This window comes from Aphelocoma coerulescens, chromosome 10 (genome assembly GCF_041296385.1).
Source record: "Aphelocoma coerulescens isolate FSJ_1873_10779 chromosome 10, UR_Acoe_1.0, whole genome shotgun sequence".
NCBI lineage: Eukaryota > Metazoa > Chordata > Aves > Passeriformes > Corvidae > Aphelocoma > Aphelocoma coerulescens.
In genome coordinates, this window is record NC_091024.1 from 13454613 (window position 1) to 13467297 (window position 12685).

Below are 12685 nucleotides of genomic sequence, written 5' to 3' on the forward strand. Positions count from 1 at the left end.
TGCATCCGTATCAGTTTGCACCTACAAAGCTGAGTTTAAACACAACTGCACTCACTCCTAGGTGGCAAATTAACTGTCCAACAGGTACCTTACACAGCCCTGCAAGGCAGGACTGGCTGCTCCCACCTGGATCATGTTTGTCAGCTCTGGGGCTGCAACCATCAGGCCAGCCCAGCTCCACAGAAGCAGCACAGAGCTCCAGGGCAGCACTGCAGAACCTGCAGCGTGGGGCAGGCCAACACCATCCACTCCACCCACTGCCTCCTTTCCTGCTAGGCTGCCTCTGCAGCCATGATGAATGAACAAGTGAGTCTATCAGAATACTTCATCTAAAACCTGTTAACGAATGGAAATTACAAACAGCAAGCATCTGACGAGTATTTAATACCCACAACTTTAGCATTCAGTTCTCGGAGTCCTCAGAACAGGGAACAATGCGTGCAGCCAGTTTGCTGCCTCTACAGTCAACCAGGGGGACAGGACCCAAAAACCTCAGAACTTAGCCATTTTCTTCTCAAGTAACATACCTGCTTTGCAGGCACAGCACCATCCATAATCATTTTGATATATATTTCGGAAGTTTTCATATTGTCATGGTTTGCTTTTGAAAATGCAGCAGAGGGCATGTGACCCATTCTAGTACAAAGTACTGAAGCCAGAGCCACACAGGCCACTGAGTTTAGCACCCTATTCAGACAACTTACAGAACACTTGCATAGATTCATTATCCATAGCATTTATATTCCAAACATCCCAGGGAACTGCACAATTACACCACAACTTACTTAGGTAAAGAGTCAAAACCAGAAAAGGCTGTCCTTGATTAAATCTAGATCAGATTTCAGAAAAGATGTACTAAACTTCTGACTATCCAAAAATCATAATGCCAGAGAATTATATTTAAGATATATGTAGACAGTTCTAAAGCAATACTAACTGAGGTCACCACACTGTTGACATTCACCTGTAGACCGCAGCACGTTTTCAGCATCTAACAATACACTGAATTATGTTTCTGTAAAAGTTTCACACTAATGTTACCCACAATTACTTGTCTGAGGGGTCCTTCCAGAAGGAGACATTGCTTAAGAGCACTACAGAATTAATCAGTCTGGATTTTCATTCCTGTGAACATCATGTGTAAACATTCCAGTGGGAGAGCAGATGCCCGCATTAAGAGAATGAAAATGTCCTTTCCTGATTATTAACACAGTTTGATTTCAATTTTCAAGGTGAACTATATGCTGCTTTGCCACTCCTTTGCTCAGCAGCTGAACTAATCAAGACAAAACTGCAACTCACCTGAGTTTGACAAATTCCAGCAGAATACAACACACTCAAGCAATCTCCTGATCCTACACTGGACCTCACCACAAAGCTACTGCTATTTAAAGTACTCAGCAATAACTAAGAACTTCACTAAAGTGACAAGGATCACTGTGAAGTGACAAATAACAATTATTAGTTTTACACTGCAAACACTTACCCACTGCAAGTATTTTCACCCTGAACAGCTGGAGCTACTCACCAACAGCGCCCCAGTGCATACATGGGTGACTTAAGTGTTCACAGAAGGGCTTCCACACACAGAACCATGGTACACATGATCTAAACTTTGTTTTTCAATTAAGTTACAAGTCTCACCAACTTTGTGGTACAAACCATGGTGATATATGAACCCACATTCCTAACCCCTCCAAGAGAAGTAAGCTAGCAAGAAAAAGAAGCAGTCCATGCAGATATGTTCCATGAGAGCTAAATGGGGACTGCTTAAACTCACTGGTACTAAACACAACAAAGTATTTTGTGTTTCATTTTTATTCTTAGCCTTAGAGCTCAGGACTATTACCATTTTTTTAGCTGCTATTAACTGAAAACTGACTACTCAGTACATTCAGGCATGGATCTACAGGGTAATCAGACAGCTGGTTTCTACTCAGAAGTAATCAATAAGAGATAGGTGTGTGGATATCTTTGTGGAACACAGACTTAATTATACAGGTTACTAAATCTTAAGGGTTAGCATTTTGGCATTTTTTTGCATGATAAAATGATGTTCAAGATTAATTTTTAACTGAAAATTCACTATAAACTGCATTTAGACAAACCTTTGTCCAGTGTAATTAAACACACACAAACCACCAGCATTTCCAAATATTTTGATTCAGCAAGCTATCTCCCAAAAATTGATAGATTATGTTCAAAATATCCTTTTCCAGGGATATTTCTAGCATTTTAAAACTATATCTATCATTCCCATTTCACTCACTTGTTGAATGGAAGAGGAAAATACACTTTTCCCTCAGCTGCCACTTCATTTCTCAACTTTTTAGGAGTCAGTGATTGAACTATACCGCTGGAATCAAGCATAATGAAGGTAATGCAGAGCAGGCTCCTGGAGCCAAAAGCTGGCTTAGCTCTTCAGCAAACAGTGGCTCCAGGTGTGCAGCTTCCAATTACTGCCAGTGAGTAACCTGACTGTCTTTTAAATATCAACTAATTCATTTAGTTTATATGACCACTAACAGCAACTGTAGGCCCTCATCGTTTATCATGCCAATACATTAAAAAAGTCAAACCATAAAGAAAATAGACCAATCTTTTATACGCTCTTAATGAAAGGAATTTTGTCACACTTTGTCAGAGCTTGGATAAAAGGTTTTTGTGGCCCAGTCTGACTCCCACAAGATTAGTTCAAAATGAATTTTGGCCTTTTCTTCAGACAGTCCCATCACAGCAGAAGGAGCTGCAGCTTTCACCAAGGGCTGGCTGGCCTCACAGATGCCTCACCCACAGTGACCAACTTCCACCGAAGCAGCGCATGGACCACAGAGCAATCACTGACCTTGCACTGAAGCACAAAGCATCTGAACCAAGCAGGGTGGGGGAGATGGGAACCCTGAGTGGATGGTGCCAAGCACCAACGAGCACAGCTCTCTTTGGCAGAGCATCCTGTGTGCTCTTCCCAGGAAACTACTGCCTGCACACCCTGAGCACAGGCAACAAACTGGTTCTGCCAGAGGATGTCCAGCCCAGAAGTAGAAGCCTTGAGTCTCAATTTCAGATTGCCTCCAGACACCAAATTCACACAGGATCCAGAATCCCCTTGCAGAATTCTTCCCCTGGTTTAATAAGCAGCCAAGCCTCTTGAGTACTTTCCTCTAATGAATTAGCAATAAAACTAACATGTGGTTCTGGAAGAAGGAGTTGTCACCATTTTTCAGAGCAGATTAAAAAACAAGACTAAAATTCCATCCACAAAAAATATTAAATAAATGTTAAAGCTTTTCAGTTTAGAGGCCTTGAAAGAGTTACCACTTGTGGTACTGAGTAAGTGCCTTTCCAGTCTGCATTTTACTGTAGCAGTGGTTCTGAAGAGGAAGTCAGAAAGACTACTCCACGTATTTTCAAGAAGGCAGTAAGGCAAACACAGGAGAACAAACTCCCCATCCTATTATCCAGCACACTTTGCTCACAAACTACTTCTTGTTTGTCCAAAGGATGCTTGTGGTGGATACTTACAAGGCAACCTCGTTCACACTAAGAAAAAGTTCCAACAGTTTGTATTGCTGACCACTTTAAAAACAGTTATAATTCACTGCTTTATAGGCAAAGTCATGAACTGTTAATTCCTACTGTCCAGTGCAATCCAACTTTTTTATGCACAGGTATTCCAACAACCTTATAATGGCACTTAGGAATTTCTGACAAAGAAATACAGATTGCCTGCATGCCTGTGAGGCCATCCATCAGAAAGGACAGCCATCGATCATGGACCCTGACATGTAACCACAAACTTCCTCTCAGGGGGAGATACAAATATGCCTCATTTAATAAACAAGTTCTCCCCAGGAACAAGATTTTCTTCCCAAACTTGAAGTACCTGACAACGGGCAGGTGATAGCACCTCCAGCCAGCTCCAGGGAAAAGCTAAGCAGGACTCATTGCTGCAGAGAAACACAGGTACACCCCCAGAAACCCACGGACACATCCCCTGCCCTGGAACAGCCAGTGCTGCCCATGCAGGGTGTCTGTGGGTTACAGCTAGGGAGGGACAACAGCTCACATCACACAAGCAATAAATACAATAAAGACAAGTGCAGGTCCCACCAGCTAGAGCCACCCCATCCTCAGCCCTGCAGCAACACCCGGCCTCCCCTCCCTTTGACAGGTACAGTGTCACCGCAGCAACCACAAGCAATTAAAAAGCAGCAACAAGGAAAATATTTGGGAAGTTTTGAATGGTTTTTTCCACTGTCTTAATGATTAAACATTCAACAACACAAAACACTTGGCAGCTTACTGAAAGCCTCTTGATGGCACAGCAGCCGATAACAAGCATCCTACTTGATGAAAGATAATCCTTTTTCCATTAAATCAAGAAAGCATTAAAATTGAGATATGGCTAACTCCATTCAGAACAAAACAAAACAAACCCTCGAAATTCCCAAAGATCTAATGGAACACCACAAAACATCCCACCACCTCCAGAATTTTTAGATTTAGGGGATTCTTCTTGCTGGCTTGAAAGCACCAATTTGTGCTGGCCTTTTGCTCAGGCTCTTTCTGGGTGACAGTGCACTCACTGCTTTTTCACCTATTCAATTTACCATTTGAATCACCTGCTGATAGCTTTGTAACACACAGTCCAGCATTCCACCTGGACTGCTCCAGAGGGAAGCCAGGAAGCTACCTCCCTGTCCCTGTTGCCAGTTTAAAAATAAAGAGTTCCTTATTTATATATGAGCCTTTGTAATATTAGATATTAGAAAGGCTTGAACCAAAAATCCAAATTTGGATCCCGATCTGAATTTTGCAGCTCTGGCCCTTCTCCAAATACTTCTGTTTGGCAAGCGGCTGAGGAGAGTAACAAGAGAAGGCAACATACATAAGTTATGGGATCTGTATAAAAACATTAAGCTCAACCCCTGCTCTCAAAACTACACACACACACACAGAGAAAAAGACTAACAAAACCACCCCAAGCTCCAATTAATTAAAAGATTAATCAGTGCTTCATTGTAAGTCTGATTACCCCAACCTGAGCAGTACTGTCATCTCACCCAATTATATGATTTTTTTCTGATTAATTTATACAGTACCCAGAAACTTTTAGGGAGGGTTTCCAAGTGTTCTTCTCAGGTAGAGATTTGGATTCCTACTTGGCAAGGGCATACAGACACATGTAAATCACACAGAACTCTCCCAAGTGGCAAGCAACCCAGTTACAGAGGCCTGGGATGACAATCCTGCAATTCTGTGCTTATTAAGAACTCATTAGAACTGCTGCTCTGAATCACAAAGTCACACCATCTAACTTGCTTCAATGAAGAAACTCCTGCAGTGGAAAGTAAAATGTTTATGAAACAAGGAATTGCGTATGTTTGATGCTGTGAAGTCAACAATTCCATGCACTCCAATGCATTCCAAATGAACAGCAGTAAAACTTCTCCAAATCTTTTATTACTTGAACAGTGCTTTCCCCCATATAGTTTTTAGATTCTATTGTTTCAAGAAACAAAGACAAACAAAACCCACAAACAAGAGTGAAAAATCCACTCTTCCTAAAAGCAGGTTTATAAAGACCTTTTTTCTGCAAAGCTATTCCCTCCAACTTGGAGCCAGGATATTCAATAAAACCTCAGCTCCATTCTCCAAAGGTTACATAAAGGTCACCATTCATTTTACTCAGGTTTATTTTCTAACCTTGTAAAAACGCCTGCAGACCAAATTGGCTTCCACACCTGCTGACCTAGAAACTCCACCACTGTGGCAGCCGTGCCCCGTTTTGGAAAGTTGTTTCTCCTCCCACGCCGCCCTGGCACCGACTGCTGCACCGCTGACCTGCCCGCTCCTGGCACCTGGAGGCTTTCCCAACAGCACAGGGATGCACTGCAGCAGGGAACAGCAAAAGCATCTGAATGCTGCTTTGCTGAGAAGGAATTCTTCTGGAAGGCTTCCCCGCAAAAGAAGAGTTTCCTGTACACAGGAATGTGTAGTAACAGGTCACGGGTGTACCTGGCCCTTGCTCAGAGGAGTGGAAGGTCTCCGAACAACCCACGGAGGCCATCTTCAGGAGAAGTCGTCGAGCTGAGAAAGTGACAAACGGTGTAGGATTTATTCTGCCCAATTCGTGAGTTCTGCACCACAGATGGTTACACCCTGGTTTAAAATTTGTTTGCAGTCAGAGAATTAGGCACATGAAGTGATGGGATGGATTGTTTTATGAAAACATCTTTCCTAAGAGCTGGCCCTCACCTCAGAAATGCATTTTTTTCCTCCACAATAACTATGTGGGAACTTGCACAGAACAAGGTGGAGTGAAATGAAACTAATTCCACTTTCTGTTCCTATCCATTTGGAGAAGCAGAGTGTGAAGGAGAATGACAAGCTCCTAAATGCTTTGCCCAAGGAGGGGTGACCTTCCCTGAAATTACCATGAACTACTCTAAAATATGGGTCCACAGTTCAATTTTTTCCTATGTATTTGACTGCTTATACACCATAGCAGGCAATACATTCAGGACAGGGAAACCTCCCCATCACCTGCAAACAGTGGAACCAAAAAGCCAGGGAAAACTGAGTCAGTGACAAGAAATCTTTGCAGTTTTACACATCATCTCTCAGCTGAGGAGCTCAAGGTCCTTTTTCTAAGGAGATAAACACACTTCTGATGTCACACAGATTTAGTGAAATGAGTGCAGCCTGTACACCAGTCAATGATAATGATTTGATTCTCCTCACAGAAATCAGTAATCTGTAATTGAAGAATTATAACCTGTGTTTTTCACCTCCAATAATGAATTAACCAGGATGAAGAAGGGAATGACAGCCATTGCATTTTGGGCTGAGGACACAGAATAACCACAATTACTCTGTAATCAGAGGAAATTTTGAGTTCTCTCAATTTTGACAGGCTACTTAACAAAATACTGAAGGTTATGTTGGGGTTTTTTTCCTTTATTTCCTGTCTCTCTCTCCCAAGCTACGAAAAAAAAAGCAGATGGATTGGTTTACATGTTAATCCAACTTGACTCAAGAAATATTTGTTTTTAAAAAAATACATACAGAAATTTCAACTGCAGAAAAAAACTACCAGAAAGGTATATCCACCTGCATTTGCTAAAAGCCTGAAACACATACCCCTCAAGCTTCCATCTTCATTGCCAGGAATTTTATCAAAAATATCAAGACTGTCAATCATTTTTTCTGCTGACCTAACTATACAAATAAGTAGCAATTCTTATTATGAAAAACCTTGACTGCATTTCCCAAGTTGCAGAACATTTGCTCTGCCAACAGCTAAGTGACAATCCACGCTTGCTGACAATGCCTAATGAGGAGTGATGGATGCAACTGCAGGAGGGAGCAGGATTGTTTTAAGTCATAAGAAAGAATGGAGCCTTCCAAAGATTAGAAAACACTGGTGTTACAACCAGATAATCTGGTTTTCTAGCACAATACCAAGAGCCCAAAACTAACAAGGGCACAATTCACCTCCTACTCCTTCTTCAACATGAGACAAACCAGGCCTTAGGACACATAATTTCGGCACTGCCTGGACTTGCTCGTGGTTTTCCAATACAACTTCTAGCTAGAAGAGTGATTTGAGGACAAAAATTATTGGTCAGAAACCCACACCCACGTCCAGCTGAAATGGCTGCAAACGCAATGCTTTGTGTTTGCCACTCCACACTGCCTGGTCCTCAGCTTGGTTTACACATGAGACACTGGGGCGGGGAAGGACAGAAATTAATCTCTCGAGCAGAATTGCTATATTCAAATCCTAACAGATGCTTTTAGGACAAAAAGAGCTGAGATGCAGACAAGGTGAAAGAAGCTGGGGCCAATCCATGCACAGATGCAAGCACCAGATTACTATTTACAACAGTAAACAAGTGCTCATTGCAGAATCATCACCAGTTATTCGCAACAGTGAACAAGAAAACAAACCTGTCTGTTCCTTCTATGTTCACAGCTACTGGATTTTGGATTAATACAGGGAGTGGAGGGATTAAATTGCCTAAAACTGTTGGTCTTTTTCTTTTATGCCAGTGATGACAGACCCTCAGCTGACACCACCCTCCCTTGGCCATCTCTGCATTTCAATCCTCATGCCACGCTGCTTTTACATCCATACTTTGCTGGCTGTCTTCAGCTGTAAGACATTCCTTGGCAAGTCAATGTGATACTGAGTAGACTCTGTCTTCACCACCATATGTTTGGGTACAGAAACATCATATACAAATAACACACATTTGGTAATACAGCACCCTCACCCGAAGAAATAATTGAAACCCCATTAGTCTATATGCTCAGACAGCTGACTGGGGAGGTTTTCCCGCCTCAGGCTCTAACGTCTGGACAAAAAGCTATTAATAAATATGAAAGCTTTAATGAATCTACAGAGAAATAAAAACAGACAGATTAAGGCCCAGTGTCCAGCGAGGACCAGGGCAATTTACAAACCCACCCATGCCGACACTAATCAGCCAGGCTGGGCTCCCAAAGACGTGTTCTCTCTGTCTAGACTTCTAATCCGTCAATGGGAAAAGACATCCAGTATTATTTCTGCCCGCTTCACCCACACCGTAAGAACGCATCCGACCGCCTCAGCAACTCACATGCACAGCACAAAACAAAACCAGACACCACTTTGCTGCATGTGTTCCAGTGGGGCAGGCAGGACACAAATACAGATAGACAGTGATGAGCTTCAATTACTGTAACCAAATAGCAGTTAAATACCTGTATGTGATGCTGCAATGCAAATAAATACTTCCTGATTTGTTCTTAAGCACAGCTAGGTCACTTCTTTATCTTCCCCTCCTTAGCTCAAACTAGTGGTCACTTTATATGCTAAAAAACACCCCAACCAAAAAAAAAAACCCAAACCCAACAGACTGGACACCTAAACTGCACATTTTTATGTCTTCACTCACCATGTCTGCAAATGTAACCAGCAGGACATAACCTGTTGTTTCATACAAGGCACTCCAGATGTACACAATTACTTAATATGTTTTTGTCAACCTACATTTTAATTTAATAAACAGAATAAACTAAGTATGAGTTGAGATAATGAATAGCTCATTGTCCCACTCGCGGCCTGCATCACTCTCTATATTTACATTTGTCTGTAAAGTAGAGGGACAAGCACAGACTTGTTTGTGATCCTCAAGTCCAGTATTTCAGTAGCTGCTATATTTTGCTATACTACTATTTTCATTGACAATACAATTTGAAAACTGAATCCTTTTAAAAAACCAACCAAACAAAACAACCCTGTAACAAACACAACCAACTAAAACCCTCCATCCACTATGCACAAACACGTGTAGGAAAAAAGGAGGTAGGGGGAAGACAACAGAGTACTGATCTGGATGCGTTAAACCCACTGGAAAGCAAAGGGGAAACTGAATGCACCAACCTGCCAGCATATGAAACTGGCACGGCAAGGGAAGAGGGGAGGAAGAGGAGGGAAGGAGAATAGAGGAAGCTCTGCTCTGCACATTACAGCTCGTTCTGTTAACAGCAGCGTATTGCCATTTTCACAACCAGCCTTCCACAATCTCTCCCGCTGTTTATCCATCACCAGCACCCACTGAACAGAGAGCAGACCCCAGACTGCCAGAACAGAAGGAGACTTTTCACTGTTTACTGGGGCGCAGTGTGCACAACGGCTCCAGCAGTGCTCTTCATCCTGGGTGCTCCAGAACAACCACCAAATCTCCAGGAAGACGCAAATTAACGTTAAACTCCAACTCAAATGAAGACTGCTTAATCACAACAGAGAAACATAAGATTTGAAGACACCAAAAGAAAAGCTTTTCTTATAAAAAATAACCTTATCTTCAAATACTGCATTTCAACAGCACAGCCTGCAGGGAATGGATGCTGCCTGAGAGCAGCAGGGAAGTTGAAACCCGGTGCAGGAAGCAGGTAGCCAGGAGGAACACTCTGTGAAGGTGAGGAACGCCTGTGAAAGTACCAGGAGACAGGGCTGCAAGGTGCTGGCAAAACCTCTGCTGGTCACAGGCACTTGGCACCAGGCAAGCCACTCACCCCGGGCAAAACGCTACATTCCTTTGTAGCAAATGTGGGCTTGGGCTATTCAACAAGTTCACCTGAATCCAACAAGCAGCTTTCATTTCAGAAGCTAACATATGTGCTCTTTTTCCTTGAAAAGAAAACCCACAATAAAAGCAGAGGTTTTACTTAGTAGCCATTTTGTCTTCAACTTGGACATGATACCTAATCTGAATGCAATGTAAACATGCTCTCCGAGGCTCATTTCCAAACAGCATGTTCATGCAAAGAGAAGAAAACATGAAAAGGCCACCACTAAATACCATAATATATTAGGAGGGTGTGAAGATTTCATGATCTAGAAAGACAGAAAATTCTGCAGTTCGTATTCCTTCTCTAGGTCACATTGCAGAGAAAACCAAAACAAAAGGTAGCAAGTGTGGATTAGGGAGAATGAACTATTATTTACCGTTTAAATAAATAAAAATAAAACAACTACCATCCCAAGAATAAATGCAATTTCAGTATGCCATGCAATAAAAGAATCTGAAGGTAAATTTATATTTAGATTCTCTTTATTTTCTAGTGACATCCATTCAAACCATACAATCTAACTGTAATATGACGTAATATGCAAGACAGATCAGTATGTTTTTCTTGGGATGAGTATATGTATAAAATACACATGGTGTGTGTGTATATAAAGGAAAACATTATATGAGTAACCTGTATTTACAACTCCTAACTTTCACTACTCTTAATCAGTGCCCTCAGCCAAAAGCAGCTTTTAAAAACACACATAAAATACAAATGCTGCAGGTGACAGCCTCTTGCAGACATTTAAGAAAAAAACAACAAAAAACAATGAAGTGCTTTATGTGCAGCAAGCTAAACTCGATTCACCTCGTTCCCCCAATACACATAAAATAAAATTCTTAATTAAAATGCTGGTTTTACAAGGAATTTGAAATTTTAGGGAAAAAAATCAACAAAAAAATAACCTGGCTTCCTATGCAGAAACTTGAAAACCATCGTAAGCTCCAGCCAAAACTGCATTTGAACTGCCTGACTGGGACTTCAGAAGAGCAGAGGTTTACAGAAGGCTGGACAATCGCACCCTCCCTGCCCGGCTCCGCAACCCCCGCTGCACCAGCGCCGTGGTGGGGGCTCATGTGCGCGCTACAAACACGGCCGGGAGCGCCGCGGGCCGCGGAAGATGCGCCCGGCTCCAGCGCCCGCGGCAGGTGACCCGTGCCCACCGCCCCACCGCAGCCGGGCAGCGCCGCCGACCGCCCGCACACGGGGCTGGTCCTGCCCGGGCGGCATCACCCGCGAGCACGACCCGGCCGCGACCCCCGTCCGCGAACACGCGTGTGCTCCGCGCTGCCCGCACAAAGGGGCCGCACCCCCACCCCCGCAGCCCCCCGGCCCTTCCCCCGCCCGGCCCTTACCAGATGGAGCTGCGGATCTTGTGCTGCAGCGCGCTGGCCTCGCCGCCCTGCAGCCCCGGCACCAGGGCCGGCAGGGCCCCGCCGGGGGCGGGGGTGCCGGCGAGCCGCCGCGGCGGCTGCCCTCCCTCCGGCTGCTGCTCCTCGGCCATGGGACGCAAGCGGCGCTGGCCGCACTAGGCCTCTGCCGCAGCGCTCGAGTGAGTCGCCTTCCCCCGCTGCCCGGGGGACATCACGGGCGGAACCCGTCCCGCCGCTACGCCGCAGGATGGCGAGCCCGGCCCGCGGCTCGGCGCATGGCGCCCGGCCCCCGCCGCCCCCGCGCAGGGTCGCTCCGCGCTCCCCCGCCCCGCAGCAGCACCTGGCCCGGCCCGGCCCGCCCCGCGCTGCTCCTCGCCCCGCGGCCGCCGTGCCCGCCCGGCCGCCGAGTGCGCAGGCTCGGCGTGCCCGACACTCGGGCCGCCCCGCGCCGCCGCCGCCGCCGCTGGGGAGGGGGCTGGGGCCGGGGCCGGGACCACGACTGGAGTCGGGGGCGGCGAGCGCAGCCAGAGCGGGGGGGGGGCGGCGCCTCCGCCAGCCCCGGGACCCCGGCCGCGGTGGGGAGGAGGATGGACTGCGCCCGGAGCGGCGCAAATAACACGTGTGTGTATGTGTGTGTGCCTGTGTGCGTGTGTCCCCGTGTGTCACAGCGCACACAGCCGTGCGGCACACGCTGCTGCCCCGCTGTCCGGGCGCGCCGCAGACACGTGAAGGCGCTGCGGCGGCAGCAGCATTACATCAGCTGCGGCACCGCGGCCGGGTGCGCCCCGCAGCCCCCGCGCCCGGCCCACCCCTCCGCCGCGGCTCGTAACAAAATAACAAGTGCCGCCGTGCTCACATGGCCCTGAGGAAGCCAGACACCGGCATGGGCGGCGGTAGGCCGGGCCATCGCTTGTCCTCGGGCTTCCTGTGTGTCCCCTAGACTTAAGTGGGGCCGGGCTGCCATTAGTCTCACTGGCCTTTACCCACAACCTTTCTGTGAACAACGTTTTCCCAAAATGTAAATTGTGCAGCTAGCACGGGCACAAACCGTATTTCTGCTCCTCGGGATCGTGGCTTTCCATGTAAAAAGCCAGAGGAACTGCACAGCCTGGGATACTGGACAGGTAAATACCTAAATTCAGGGACTCTGATACAAGGTGACCATTATTAAAGTAATTATTGGGAGT

General features: G+C 45.6%; 1 protein-coding gene across 1 annotated transcript in view; it reads right to left on the reverse strand.

Moving 5' to 3' along the window:
• RFX7 (regulatory factor X7) overlaps positions 1 to 11795 on the reverse strand; it is a 50065-nt gene extending 38270 nt beyond the window's left edge. Inside the window, exon 1 of the mRNA XM_069025482.1 lies at positions 11481 to 11795. Within this exon, the coding sequence (XP_068881583.1) occupies positions 11481 to 11629 (149 nt within the window). The 5' untranslated portion in view covers positions 11630 to 11795. The remainder of the gene's footprint in view (positions 1 to 11480) is intronic.
• Between the last annotated feature and the right edge of the window lie 890 nt (positions 11796 to 12685).